At 39.4% G+C, this 15,233-nt stretch overlaps 1 protein-coding gene across 2 annotated transcripts in view; it reads right to left on the bottom strand.

Moving 5' to 3' along the window:
• The window catches only part of LOC117938711 (chemokine-like protein TAFA-2), a 65,543-nt gene that overhangs the window by 20,237 nt on the left and 30,073 nt on the right, over positions 1-15,233 (bottom strand). For both annotated transcript variants that reach the window (XM_034863511.1, XM_034863510.1), the window contains exon 2: positions 6,750-6,853. In XM_034863511.1, the coding sequence (XP_034719402.1) occupies positions 6,750-6,852 (103 nt within the window). In that variant the 5' untranslated portion in view covers position 6,853. The remainder of the gene's footprint in view (positions 1-6,749; positions 6,854-15,233) is intronic.

Below are 15,233 nucleotides of genomic sequence, written 5' to 3' on the forward strand. Positions count from 1 at the left end.
ATTTTATATTATTTATATATACCTTTTTTTTTTTTTTTTTTTTTAAATAAAAAAAAAAACAGTGTGAGGTTGCCAGGCAACCAGCAGTAGAAGTTTGTCCCTTTTGTGGAACGATAATATATTGTGTAAGTTAAAGTAAACCCCAAAAGCTGCTTGGAATCAAACCTGGATCAGATCCTGAGAACTAACATGAACTCCCGACACTCGCGTGAATCCTTTGAACCAAAGTTGCTTTCAGCGAGTAGTAGTGATGGGCCATTTCTCTCTGAAATGACTCTGCTTGAGAAGCTTTTATAGGTTGGTCTCTGGAGACAAAGGAGAAACTGGTAAATGATGCATACTTTGTATCATTCATGAAGCTGTTGTGAATGATAGTTTAATCATTGCTGACTGTTTTCTGCCAAAAATACCAGCTCTCATATAGAGAAATGATCTCACTGAGGGCAATTCCCTCCGTACAAACTTACATAACGAGGTGTGTAATTACGTTAATGGAGATGAACCGATATTCCCCTCCAAGTATTTGTTACTTTGTTGCTAGCAGGTCAGAAGAGTGACGGATGAGGATCCGTCGTTCAGCCACAATTACAAATCCGATTGAGGGAGCCAAACTCACTGTAAATACTGAGCAAGTGGATTGATTGTAATGTTTAAGTTTGGGCTCCTGTAGTGTCTCTGGCTGTTAGTTACTGCTCTCTCAGGGTGCAAGCAGTGTTTTTCTTTCTTGGCAATGTGCTTGTTATGCATCATATAAGTCATTTTTATTACAAAGTGCAGAAAGTCTAAGGTGCAGAGCAAGCAACAAACTTTGATGCATATAACACAAGACCTAGTGTACAGTGAGTCAGACACGGAGGTCATGCGTCAGCGCAACATTTACAACTATAAGGGAAGCACCTCTACTGTACTGCAAACTGTGAAACTACACCAACACCGCCTGAGTGCTAATTGTCTAAAAATACTGAGTGTGAACCATCAAACGTATTTCATTCCACTCAGGCTCCAGTTCCCCTTAGAGACCTGCATACTTTTATTCTTGCTAAGGGTTTGCCATTGTAGACACTGAAATCCAAGGCTGTAATGTGTCTGCAGAGATCACACACTAGCACAATTTGAAGGTCAGAATTTAAACTCTTGACACCTAATTGGGCAACCATAAAATCTGAAGGTGCTCTGCCCAGAGATATGGTGCATTCTTAAAGCCAAGTGGAGATGTATCCCTGCCATTCATCTGATGATGATGTTGTTAAGTTAATTTTTACATATGGCTGGATCAAAAGAAGTACATTTCCAGGATAAAGCCTGACATGCCAGCTGACAGGCTTTGTCCCTCTGCTTCCGCTCTCTGTGTGTTGCCATTCTCCAAATCCCTTCACTACTTGAAACAACACTCTTCGAGCTAGCAAGCTACACGCTAAGATGGCAGGTTTTGAAGAACATTTTAATTATGCAATAAGGCAGGCCTGCTTGGTTCTATCAGGAAATGATTAGGCTTGTTTGAGATGTCCCAGATCTGCACAGAATCGATCACCGGCAATCGCCGCCCGTTGCACGCCGGTTAGATTTGTGTCCGACTTGATCCCGACTGGTTCTGACGTCATACACGCGTAGGCAAGGATAATCTCACAAGAACAAGGCGGCCGCAGTTCTAAGACGCAGGCAGCGCAGTTGCTTTTCACCGACTGAAAGACCCAGGGGGACTTAGAGCATGCATGGAAACGCTGTCCTCTCAGCTGATTTAACAGCTGATTGGTTCAGAATTGACTCAAAATGATGACGTTTCATATAAACTTTTTATTGAGTCTGAATTGGAGGGATTTCAATGCCATTTGTCAGATTTAAAGAGCTATTCTGTACAGAACACATGCTGTGTGGCTAATAGTTATGTTTAGAAGTAGGAGAGACTTAATCCGTTTTTAGTCCGACAACCCAAGGCAATTTCTTTTACATTCAACTGATTAATTTGTGTAAGCTGATGTCACGTACTTAATTGAGGATCTAATCTCGATCCACAAATTGACATGTCAAATAAATGCTCAGCGACCTGTTGACTGTGTCATGGTCTTTTTGTTGTATTCATTCAACATTTTTAGTCTTTGCTTTTTACTCCTTTTCTTTCACCAAACTCACTAACACTATTGGCCTGGGAACCGTGTGGACAGCCAAGCTGATCTTTGCAAGATCGTGAGTGATAGGGAGATTAATAACAAGCTCAGGGATTTATAAAAAGAAAATACCCCACACCTTTCTAACCCTATTCAAGTTATTCCTTGACTAGGGTTAGAGATTCAAATTTCAAATGTCATGACATGACATTTGAAATGTCAGATGTCAAAAAGTGCTGGCAAAAAAGAAATTAAAAAATGTTAGTTGGAAATGGACTCTGTCTTCCCTTTGCCTCTTGGAAAGTCCAACATTAACAAATACCATGGCTTGAACCTTGCTGTAGCTGCGTGTCTTGGCTGCTGAGATCATTCAGCTGTGTCTGTACTGTCAACGCTTCCTGTTCATGCCAAACTGCTGCATGAATGCTGAAGCTCGGAGAGACTCAACTCCTGCAAAGAAGATAATTGTTGCGCATGTTCCATTTTTTTTGTTCAGCAAACATAACATTCTCGAATGGTTACAAACAATACACTGGGACACAGGAACGCATCCCATGGCCACAAAGAAACACAAAGGAAAAACGTGAGGAAAGGAGTCAAAACAACACATGCAGAAACAGACAGACACACACACACAGACGGACACAAGACAAGGGACCAGTCACAAACAACAGAAAAGGCTTCAGCACAAAGTCAGAGCATGGTCGTTTAAAGACAAACAATGCTGCGCCAAGTGTCCGAAGTCCTTCCCAGGGCTCCACCTATGCAACCATAGACAGTTCTATATACGTATGTTACTTCCAAAAAAGAAAGGATCCATGTACGAACAGATAAGTCGTGCTTTGGCTTCCAACAGGTTGCAATCATCCTCTTAGCAGCTGTAAGTCCAGCAAACACATGACGCTTTTGAGCTTTAGAGAGCTGGAAGGCTGACAGGTCATTCCGAATCAAAACCTTTGTTTTGCATGTTCCTTTCAAAAACTTTTACTGTTTTCATTCCTTTATTTCTGCTACTGTCATACTCTAAGGGATCATCATAGCTTTTTGTAGATTTACTGTAACAAATAAAATATAAGTAGAAGCAACACAATTATCCCAATAAGTAAACACTTCTTATTTAAGCTTAATGTACCTTAAACTAAATACGTAAAGCAAGAATTGTTTTAATTTCACCCGCACATCCTGTCAGGATGCCATGCATTTTTGTCCCCTAAAAGGTGCGAAACGTCTAATTCTCAAATCCTATAATACATCAAATGTATCAAAGAAGTAGCAAAGGTGAAAAAACAAATCCTCCATTTATTTCTTTAAAAGAGTTAGAAGAAACGACAAGGAAAGGGAGAACAAGTTGAATTTGGAAGGTGTCATGTACAAGCACATTAGAAGGTAACTCAATAGATCCTTTACAACAGATGCTAATGAAAATAAATTGGATGTCCCCCACAATTTAGGAGCCAAGCCAGCCTGGCACAGAGTCCTATCTGACTCCTATCTGACTAATCTGCCTGTCTTCTGGTCAATAAAGGACAAAGGGAAAACAGAATGTCCACTGACACTTTTTAAGTTTGTGTTGTAAACATCCACGGTAGCAAATGATCACTTTCTGACAGGAGAGTGCAAAGCAAACTTTCTTTTTTTCACATATCAGAGAGGAAAATGAAACCGAATTTCCTAAACTGTCGGAGAGCAAAAAAAAAAAAAGCTTGATATGTGCAAATGTGGTCTCGTCTTCGCTGGCACAAACCGGTTATTTAAAGAAGTGAAAGCTCATATGTGCTTTAGAACATCAACTCGTCCGCTTACTGAAAGGAAATAAATTTCCCCTGCTTGTCAGAGAGGGGGCTTAGTTTTCTTCTTCATGTGTTCTCAGGGAAGAAATACATTCTTACACGTTCTTGGTTCATTTCATCCCTTGATTGATAACAGGTTTACAGCAACAGAAATAACACACAAGGGAAATCAGACGGGCTGCAGTGGCTATCAGAGAGAAATTGAATGTGTGCAAGATTATCCTAAACCACTTCCTGCTGAAATGATGAGCGCCTTGAGTGGAGATCGCTGCCAATCAAAGGAACGCACATCAAAGCGCCGCACTCTAATCTAATTGGTCGAGAAAGAGAAGAGAGGCATGCATGATTTCTGTCATGCTCACAAATAGACATCCTGTCCGGCAGCAGCGCTGCCTGTACGCAACCAATTACCTGAGGCAGGGCATTGTCAGTGGGGCACCCAGTGATGAAACATGTGGGTTGGCCTCTACGTGTAATGTTGCTGAGTTGCCATAATTGATCTCCCTGGGTTTACGCGTGACGACTCGCCAACACTTTTAATGAGGCAGGGGGAGATGAGTTTGAATCGTACCTCCAAAATAGCTGTTTTGATCCAATTACTCCTCCATTTACTACTGTGCCATTTTTATCTGTGATGCCGCACGGTGAGAAATTCCTTTTCCAAAACCTCACACAACAAGTGGAAGCCACTGTGGCAGCACTCTCCCTGCATCCTTGCACTCTGTTTTGGATGGAGAGCTGAGGCTTCATACTATGAGTAAATGAAAGAAGCCTAGGCGAGTTACTTTAGTCCTACAGAGCTGAGTGAACAGATGGACACTCAACAAGCTCGTGGACAGAGAAAAGTTGTTTTTGTCTAGATGTGGTGGAGAACTTTGACCTTATATTGAGCCTCTTTTGGCCACCCTGATGGGACTGGGACCCCCGACTGAGCCAAAATGTCTCTACTTTGATTCACTCTTTATTGAAAGACTTGCGCAATGGTCTCCCTTTTTTCACTTGTATATTAAATGATTTAATATGATAAGACTTACGGTCTACGACTTAACTTTCAATGGTTTCTGCTACTTCTTTGTTTTCCTCGATTCCCGCCGTTAAAAAGCTTCCCTTTTTCCTATATCTATTGTAATTAATGTCAAACGGCAACTCAGGTTTATTGCTAGTTATAAAGAGTATGACTTGTCCTGTGAAAACAGTTGCTTGCCTTCTAAAGCTCTGAAGGAGCTTTGTCGAGTCTAAAAAAATAACCCTTGATGGTGTCATAATGGATATCTCAGGCTGGGTTTAGAGAATGTATTTCTAAAGGTATACTATGCCGGCATTTAAAACTCTGGAGTTTTTCAGAGGGGTAGAACAAATAAACACAAAAAGCCTTACTATGCTGTAATGCTAAGCTGGGAAGACGCAGTCTGTACTGCCTTTGCCTGCTAATCACACAACACCCAATAATGTGTTGGTCTTTTTATGTACAGATGGAGAATAGTAACATAGATACCCTGTATGTTCTGGAGGCATGCATAATGCACACTCTTTGGAAACATATTTCCCCTTTGAGGACAATAAGAGTATCTATTGAGTTGCGTTATGGGAAATGTAGGATGCAAGATTTTGGAGCTTGACCTCCACTAGAGACTACAAGTCAGCACATCTCAGGCCCTGCTGCATCATTTTTTATTTGTCTGTTGATACGTGATTCCCCTAACATTACTGAAGTGCAATACTAAATCACTGGAATGCCTCTTTTAAAAGATATTGTTTGAAAATAGTTGGATTGATGGCAAGCTCCTACTTCATTTTAATATCAATTTCTGCTTGCTAACTACTAGCTACTTTGGGGTATGTGGATCTGATGAAAGTGATTAAACGGATAAGGCTGGCATTATCGGAGGACCCGAACCAGTGATTCATTAGTTTCTTAATATTTTATGAGTTCTCTACCCTGTCTGCGGCACAAAGACCCATGTAGGGATGCCACGTTAAGGACATTTTCCCACCAGTTAATAAACTCTTGACAACATGGATTACACCAGACATTTTACAAGAAAAGATATTTGTGGAAGGTGCTCAGTATCAGTGGTGCTAACTTTAAATCTCTGGTCTCTCCGGTCAAGTTTTCGCTGCAGAGCCCACTTTGCCAGCCTCATGCTGGGATCAGACAGGTTTTTAATTTGATGAACTGGCGGCGCTGATATGCAAAAATGAAACCCATTACAAACTAAATGGGTTTTATTTCAATTTTTTTTTTTTTTAAGACCGTGGGGGTGGTGGGCAAGCAATCGGTGTCTATTCGGAGTAAGCCTGAACACCGCATAACGGCGGTAACACCAACTTCCGCAGTAAGTCCACCCCCAAGCCCATCCGTGTTAACTGGGGATGTCAATCTTATTTTTTACTTTAAAGTCTTACTTTAATAAAACAGCTGGGCATCATACTTTTTAGCAAATGTTACTAAAACAGGAGTATAGGGATTTTGTAGGACTATTTTCAGTTGTGGATGAACAAACGTTTGGCGCTCTAGCAAGTATGTGGCGCAGCTGGATAGTGCATGTGGGATTGATTAAGTGTGTGTGTGTGTGTGTGTGTGTGTGTGTGTGTGAACATGTCCAGAATATCACCAGCTTTATCCTTCTATCCCACTGCAAAAATTAATCCGAACATCCCAAAATAACACATTTAAACGGAGGATTAAGGTACTGTAGTCTGTCAGATAATATGCTAGAGATGCTTCTCAACCTACAAGTTACTACAACAGCTTTGAAAACTTCTGAGTGGAATCCTGCTTGGTAAGTTAGAGCAATTGGCACGGGAAAAGACAAGATAAAACCAGGTGTAGATTCAGTTTTAATGTGCTCACCTGTAGCTCCTTCTGTTGTTACGGCCATCTCCCAGACACTGATCACAAGCACCATTACTAGTAGAGCCCCTTTACTTCCGATCTGGGTGTATCGCTCACTCATCCTGGGAAAAAGAAAGCAGGGAATTAATTACAGTGGTAGTTTCAACCGATAACATTCTTACCTTCAGAATAGGGCTTGGCAATATATCAATATTATATCAAGTCGGGAAATGAGACTAGATATTGTCTTAGATGTTGGATATTGTAATTATGCAATAAGGCATAAATCTGGTCTTTTCCTAGTTTTGACAGCTGCATTACAGTAAAGTGATGTAATTTGTCCAGACTTACCAGACAACTCTAAAAGTTCTATTATTTGCCTTTAACCACTTAAACATTATATGTGAACATATTTAGTTATATCACCAATTGTTAACCCTACAATATTGACATTGAGGTATTTGATCAAGATCGGAATATCGGGATGGCTGATTTTCTCCATATTGTCCAGCCCTAATATGGAACAGAATTAAATAAGCGCTATATTTACTAGAACAGGAAGAGAGGGCCACTCCACTAGCTCACAGTCTAACTTCCCAATAGCTTAGCTTGTCTGAATGCATTCGCTTGTGTCATGAAGGGACACAGGCTTTTATCCTTCTTGCTTTTCAAAACAAACTACAGCTGTGAATGTGCCCAGGATCACTGTCTCCAAATCCTCTCTCTTTCCCTTTGCACCTCCTCTCCGCTCTCCTCCCAACACAAGGCTCTTACAGCAGGAACATGAGCAGAAGGTGAAGACCCTCTGCTGCCCCAACGAGCTTCGATAAGCCTCTCTCGGCTCTAGCACAGAGCAGGCCGCAGTGGCTAATCCAGCCCTCCACAGTACCCTCTCCCCTGCACTCCCTCTCCCTAATGAAGTGGCCACACTGCATACACCATCTGGCACAGTGTGTTATCATTGACAGACAGCGATCCAATTTCCAACAGGGGATGCAGGAGCGCTGCGGTAATTACTGGAGGAGGGATGATATCGTGTGGCGTGAGCGTACAATGTTACAAGCTGCGTTTGCGACTTATTTGCCGCCTCATATCTGCCTGCCTCATTGACGTATAGATTGGCCAAACCTCGTTGGGGTTCTCAGATTATTTGTGTAATTAAGTTTATTTTGGCGAGGCGAACGACCTTTTTCCTAGATTTTCCCAGTGTCACACAAGAATCATAATTGAGCGATCAAGTCGAAATAGCACAGACTCGCATGCCTAACAGTGGCTTGAGAAAGTTTACACACCCTTGCTTAAGTTGATTTAAAAAGAGGAAAAAAAAAAACATCTTTTGGAAATTGATCTTAATGCCTTTTTATGCCAACCTTTTAAGCACACCAATTTTCTCTGAAGGAGTAATGTATTGTAAATAAATAAATGTTCCTCCTTAAAAAAGAGGGTGCTTAAGTATACACACCCCTATGTTAAATTCCCATAGAAGAAGGCACATTTTTATTAGTAAAATCCAGTTATTTCATGGATCAGGATACTATGCATCCTAATAAAGTTCCTTTGGCCTCTGGAATTAAAATAACACCATATCATGACACACCCTTCACCATACCTAGAGATGGGCATGGTTTGATTTGCATTGAGAGATGATCATATGGAAAGTACCCAATGCCAATCTCTAGAAAGAAAGAAAATTGGTGTCCTTTAAAAGGTTGGATTTTCCTAAATGTTTGGAATGAAGGCATTAAGATCAATTTTCTAAAGATCTTTTTTTATTCCTCCTTTTTAATCAACTTTTGCATGGGTTTTTAAACTTTTCAAGCCACTTTATATTACTGCATGAAATTCTTCAATGGGTAGGTCAGTCTGGGAACCAGTTTCCTCTGAGTCCGGAATATTCAGGGCCAACCAAGGGCTTCTTGTATTTTATTGTTTGTCTTTGTCATCGATGCAAAACCAATTGTCCTTCAGGGACAAATAGATTTGAAGTCTAGACCAATCCTGACCAAAAAATTGCTTTTAAAACTGCAATTTATATTAGTTACTGCTAAAGAGCAGAAAAAGTGGTATTGGACTAAGAATATGGGCAGATATCCATCGTTCTGAATGTAACAAAACAGTACCTTTACACAAGTACTGCACTAAGTACAGTCTTGACTAGATTTCTTTTGGCAATTTAAGTTGCTATTACTTTTCGGGTTAAATAATGTTCATACAACATTAGCTTATCATAGCTGAGATCAAAGTTACTTTAGCTTCTAATATATTAGGGCTAGGGTCCGATTTGATGTCATTAAGTATTGCGCCATGAAACTATGGAGTTTTTTTATTTTCTTTTCTTTCTTTAATAAAAAAGAAAGTTAAATAATACAGAGACAATATATCAGGAGACACCTCTTCAAAACGAATAGTTTGCTAAGAAGTGGAAGAAGGCAGTATGACATTTATTTCATTTGTAAGAAGTACATAACATGTACCTCTGCTTTTGCTCTGTTAAGCTGGAAACGGATGTGATGTAGTCACTGTCGGCCGTACCGTATAAACTGAACATATTTAGGTCAATCACTGCTAAAACCAATAAATACAAAGTATTGGTTCTGTGGAAAAGATTCATCAGGGGAAAAAAATCCCGATACATACGTGAATTGATTTTTCTTTCCCACCCCTATGAAATATGTCTATAATATTGTCTTAGCTGACAAGATCAATACCACTCATATTTTGAGAGTGGAGTCTGACTGCTCATAAAAGACAAAGGTCTCTGTCTACATAAAGGACTTGGGTGATCACCTCACATCAGCTTCAGTAAGATGGCCTGTAGCTTTTGCAGTTATCGAGTATAAATGACGGATGGCTGGTTAGCAAAACATTGTCGGGTAAGCAGTTTGCCGTTATTAATGTAATCCTGCGTTCCCCAACCTGCTTTATCGGCTATTGTTAGGCATAGTCTACCTTTCCGAGAATATTCACTGCCCATGTTGGAAATATCTGAACATCATTCAGCCGCTTACCCACAGGAGAAAGAAAAATACACTAAACAACTAAATCGCCAAACAACTAAATAAATGGGCCCAACTGCGCTTTTATGGAGGATTTTTCCATCAGCAACATGTCTCTAAGATTGGTAGCTTCACGGCAGTCAGGACAGAATTCAAAGGTAGCTGGAGAGACGTGTGCAAGGAGACTCAAACGTTGAGTGTGATAGCAACATAATGGTCAGGTTTATGTCTTTTCTCAAATGGAGCTGCAATTTTACACTTGTACTTGTATTAGAGCAGTGTGTGCTAATGTGGACCTTCATGGCAACAGATTTATAGCTGCTGTTTAGCCAAAGAATTGTAGGCTTGGTTTGGGGGGGGGGGCGCGTTGAGTGCAGGCCAGAGCACTACAACATCATTTGTTGGGTCCTGTATAAGGGTGCAATTCTATAAATGACATCTCATTGTCCCTGAATGTGCTGTGTTGTCATTGGTGCGGTGGTGTGCTTGGCAGAGCAAGGCGCTGAAGATTTGTTACAGTTAGAGGCCATTTTACATTCTGCCCTTGAATTGGAGGTCTTTAGATACTTTAGAGAAATAAAACATGTATTTTTTATATATATATATATATATATATATATATATATATATATATATATAAAAATAACAGTTTGAGTTATATCACCATGTTTTTGTAGAAGTAAATGACGGTTTAGCTGCTTTCACAACACCTACAGGATCCAGCCTGTAGTTAGTACATATAGGTCTGGTAGCACTTCTCTACATTTCTTCTAGGTTTTCCAAAACCGTGATTCATATTATAAAAATGATTTATGAGACGGTTTTATGATCTTTTACTTCAAAACTTATGGTTTGGTTAGGGAGCCTTATCATGGTTAAAAGAAACCAACATGGACCACCTCCAGAAACTATAATCCTGTGCTCCTCATTTAAAGCTGCACTAATTAAAATGTTTGTTACCAATGGATTAAATGACCATGTGTAATGTGCAAAGGGGCCCTGGTAATGACAAACCCATAGAGAATTTTCGCCAGACTCTGCGGTTTCTCTCCGCTCTACCAGGCGGTTTAGCATTTATGAGCTACCTTTTTGGGGTTTATGGCCCAACTACTGTTTGGTTTGTTCTCACCTCGCTCGTCAGCATCATTTTGAGGCTTAGCAGGAAGCTGTTTTTAGTATAAAAAAAATATATATAAATAAAATAAAAAATTAATCCATTGTACTCTACCTGCTGAGGATCAAATGGCCAACATACGATATTATTAACTAGTTACTGAACATAGTGGAGCATTTAGCAGCTAAAGAGCTGGATATTTCTCTCAGGAGTTGGCATAACCAACCAAAGGAGAGTGAATACTGGAGTTCTATTTGTCAGGTGGCCAGAAACACGACACCAAATGAATGCTGATATTCCTCTGTGTCTGCTGGATGTGTAATTAGGTTATTATTCGCTAACATCGTCGGCATAACGACTTCATACAGTGATATGTCAGCAATGTAAGAAAAATCTAATCAAATCGATGAATACAACGTAGGTAATGTGGAAATTAATTTAAATTCTGCAAATGCATCAGCCCCAACACATAACTCCTCCTAAAATCACATTACATGTATGCATGCGTTAACCCACAAGATACGATTGTGTAACTGAGCTGTTTCCCCTTCCTCCAGTTTTTTTGCTAAAGATAGGCTAACCATGTTTTGCTAGCTCTGTACTTGCACAGACATGACACGGACATTGATCTTCTCATCTCATTATCAAAAAAAGTATTACCTAAAATGGTAAATAATTCCTTCAAGTACGATAAGCTCTAGCATCACGGGTTTATTAAAATAATTCCTGGAATTCCTTTAGGCCGTAACAATAAGACAATTCTCTTGGATATAATTACTCTGGCATAGTATTGTTACAGGTTTTATTTATTTATATTTTTGAATAGTTGATTTTTTTCATTGCCACCGGGGACACTGTATAGCAGTTTTTTAACACAGATTCAAAGGGTGTTTAGAAACAAAAGAAACTCAGAAACTGTCTATAGTGGTTGGAAGTTTAATTGTTCATTTTAGTCTAATGTATACCTTTAGTCACAGAATAAGTTCTGAAGTGAAATACATTAAGTATGCAGCTGATTACCATAAGCCTAAAACATGACATTTGGTGGCTTGCAGATGAAAAACAAATGAAACCTTAAATGAACCTTAAATGAAATGTGGAATTGACTTCTGATTTTCTGCCGGGCTTTATACGCAGTGCCTCTTGCCAGCAGAGACATAACATTTTCCTGTCTACAGTATACTGTTCTGCACTTGAGGACATTTCAAATGCAAATGAACACCTTTTTCAATGGTGCCACCTCAGTAGTTCTCCTGGATGTGTGTGCTTGAATGTATCCAGAGATTGGACTTTTATCCCTTTTGTTATGAGTTGGCTCTGTTGTGCGGTGTATAAGTCAGCGGTGTAGATCACCGGATTTTCCTTTCAAGAGTACAAAGTGAATTTGTTTAAAACTGAATGAAGCAAGAAATCCCTATCTCTGACCAAAAACTCTGATCGTCTCCGTCGTTTCGTCTTGCCCTCCCACTCCCTCCCCCTCCGTGAAACAAATTGAATGGCAGCGGACCAAAGAGTGAGTTAAAATAGACTCCACTAGAGGCTTGACCTTGGTGAGCGGACACACTGTCACTTCTAAAAGACTCCTACACTCACAAAAAAAAACGTCTTACTGAAACAAGCACAGCCAATTCCCTCTTCAATTTTGTCAAAATAAATTGCTGCATTTTTATACTGCAGTAATGCTGCCAGTCCCAACCTTTACTCTGATGCACTGTAGCCGTGATAGCCTTGCACTGCAATCACCTCATTACACCCGCCCATTAATAAATTATGGACAAAGCAAATTAGCTTTCCTTACTTTGATTTTCTGTTAATAATGCAAAGGCATTAATTTTCTTTAACCGTGTTTTCAGTAGAGTGCAGTCAACAGTATGGATTAAATCAACATTATTTGGCAGTTTACTGATGGTTTTCATAACTGCTGAAAAGAAGAAGAAAATAAAAATGGAGAAAAAAAGTTAAAAGTTTTGACAGTGCAAAGTGCAGCTCTGCCCAGGGTATACTTCTAGTTTATTGCTGTCGATGGAGAAATAATAACATAGGGTTTACTGTTGCCTAGAGACAGAGTGAACAACCCCCAAGCTTGACACTGTGCCCAATGTTTTTTTTTTCTCCTGAACTGACAGTGAGGCTGAACAATACATCAAAACAAAGTTTCAGGTTATATTCCCTTCTGTTATGTTCCCTTCTTATGCTCTGGCGGCCATATTGGGGCTTTTTCCTCTTAGCAGCTCATTACCATGCCACCTAACATGTCTAGGGCCATCCTAATTCTAGACTTAAATTGTAAAGAACACTATATACTGTAGCAGCCACGTGTAGTAGCAGCATCAGTGCAGTATTATGGCATTAAAAGGAAAATGATGTGTTACATAATAATAATAAAGATGATATACTTTATTTCCATAGCACTTTTCTTAACAAGGATACAAAGTGCTTTCCAGAAAAGCAAAAATATCCTTCTTTGCTCACAGGATATACCACAAGAAAATGCTAACGGATAATTGCAGCTTCATTCAGAATGTCTTCCCCATTTTCAAATTTGAAAATATCAAGCAAAATGTGTAGTTTCAATATTATTTCTGCTTTTCCCCCCTAAATTGTTGAGTAGCTCCTCTATTACAATTCTGTATTTTATTCTGGGACTAAACTATCAACATCCTGCTCAAAGAATATTCAATATTCATTTTTAGGATAATTTGACAATATTTCGTGTCCTTAATTTAGTCATTTTTTTGGATTAAATGTATCTTCTCAAAACCTGGAATAAGAAAGTAATAAATAAGATAATTAGTTGAAGTTAGCGTTTTATGTTTTGCTGCTCAGTCAGAATCTTATTAACCTGGAGTCCCAGTCTCTGTCACCATTATCATATATGTGATGTTTTAGGCCTATTGGCAGACATCCATTTACAATATGGCCAATGGCGTATAAAGAGCCTTTTTTTCATGTCCAATGAAGTTTCTCAGCGTGCACTTTTAGTAACATCTGTGTGGTCCAGGTAGCTTTGCATAAAAAATGGTTGCCACATTCGCAAGGCTACTTTTAAATGTATACTTAATTTCCAAGCCTGCACTTTGTTACTTTTACTTGAGTAAAGAAGTTAAATCAGTACTTCTACCAGAGTATTTTAAACACAAGTATCTGTACTTCTACTTGTGTACGGGAAGTAAGTCCTTTTGCCATCTCTGCAGATTTCTGATGTCTCTACAAAGGCTGTTTGTATGCACAGGCAGGTGAGAGCTTAAAGGCTAACTCTCGCCAAAATGACACCTAGGGTCTTTTTGTGAATGTACCCAAGTCAAACTTTTGTTTAAAAGCATAATTAGGACAAAAGCGCCACTTTTAAGATTGGCCGTTTCATAATTCTTTGGTCAAATGGCCTTTTGAATGGGAGTGCCACTGGCACTTCTATGATAGCATCAACGCTAAGAAGGCTCGACACAACATGAGACTTTACTTAAAGCAACACCAGGGACTCTACACATTAACGCGTGCGTTGAGAATATTGTGGACACAGAGTTTACTAAACAAGGTTTGAACAACTCACTGTCGCTGTTTTTTTCAGCTACAGTGAGTTGTTAAAACCTTTTCTTTTCAGTAAACTCTGTGTACACAAACAATGTTCTCAATGCTCGAGTTCATGTGTAGAGCATGTGGTTATACTTTAAGAAAACATTCTGTTTGGTCCAGTCATCTTAGTGTTTTAAAAATAGTGATTTTGATGCTATCATGGAAGTGCCCGTAGCACTCCCATTCAAAAGGCCATTTGAAAAATGAGAATACGGTCAGTCTTAAAAGTCTCAAGGTTGCATTTTGGCGAGAGTGAGGTTAAAGTTCTCACCTGCCTGTGCAGACAAAAACACCATTTGTAGAGACATCAGAAATCTGCCACCAGCCAAGTCTCTCTGTCATGAAAAAATATTTTGTATTTCTCTGCCTTTTTTTTAGCTAAGATTCCTCAGTGACGATTCAATCGGAAACAAATTCACCGTATCGGATGTCTCCATTTTGAAAAACATCAGTAGGGAAACAAAGGCCTCCTAAGTATCTTCATATACAGTCATGCTTTTGAACAATGTTACGATGTAAGAGAAAGGTAGAATATAAAGGTGTATTTGATTTGGTGATGCTGAACACTCCAGTAAAACTAAGAACTGCGATTAGCTCCTGGTTCTGACCTCTTTTGTCATTATTGTCCCATTTGTGTCACTTATTTTCCTACTTTTGATAGGCGTACAGAAAGCCTCAATACTTTTTCATTAGCGAGTAAAGGACTCCATCGTCCTTGGCCTATTAATAATACATGTTTGCAAAGGAGAAAAAACAGGGGAATTCATTCTTCACCTTCTTTCCACACAATGAGGAAGGTCGTAATTCAAATGCAAATCA

This window comes from Etheostoma cragini, chromosome 23 (assembly GCF_013103735.1).
Source record: "Etheostoma cragini isolate CJK2018 chromosome 23, CSU_Ecrag_1.0, whole genome shotgun sequence".
Classification (NCBI taxonomy): domain Eukaryota; kingdom Metazoa; phylum Chordata; class Actinopteri; order Perciformes; family Percidae; genus Etheostoma; species Etheostoma cragini.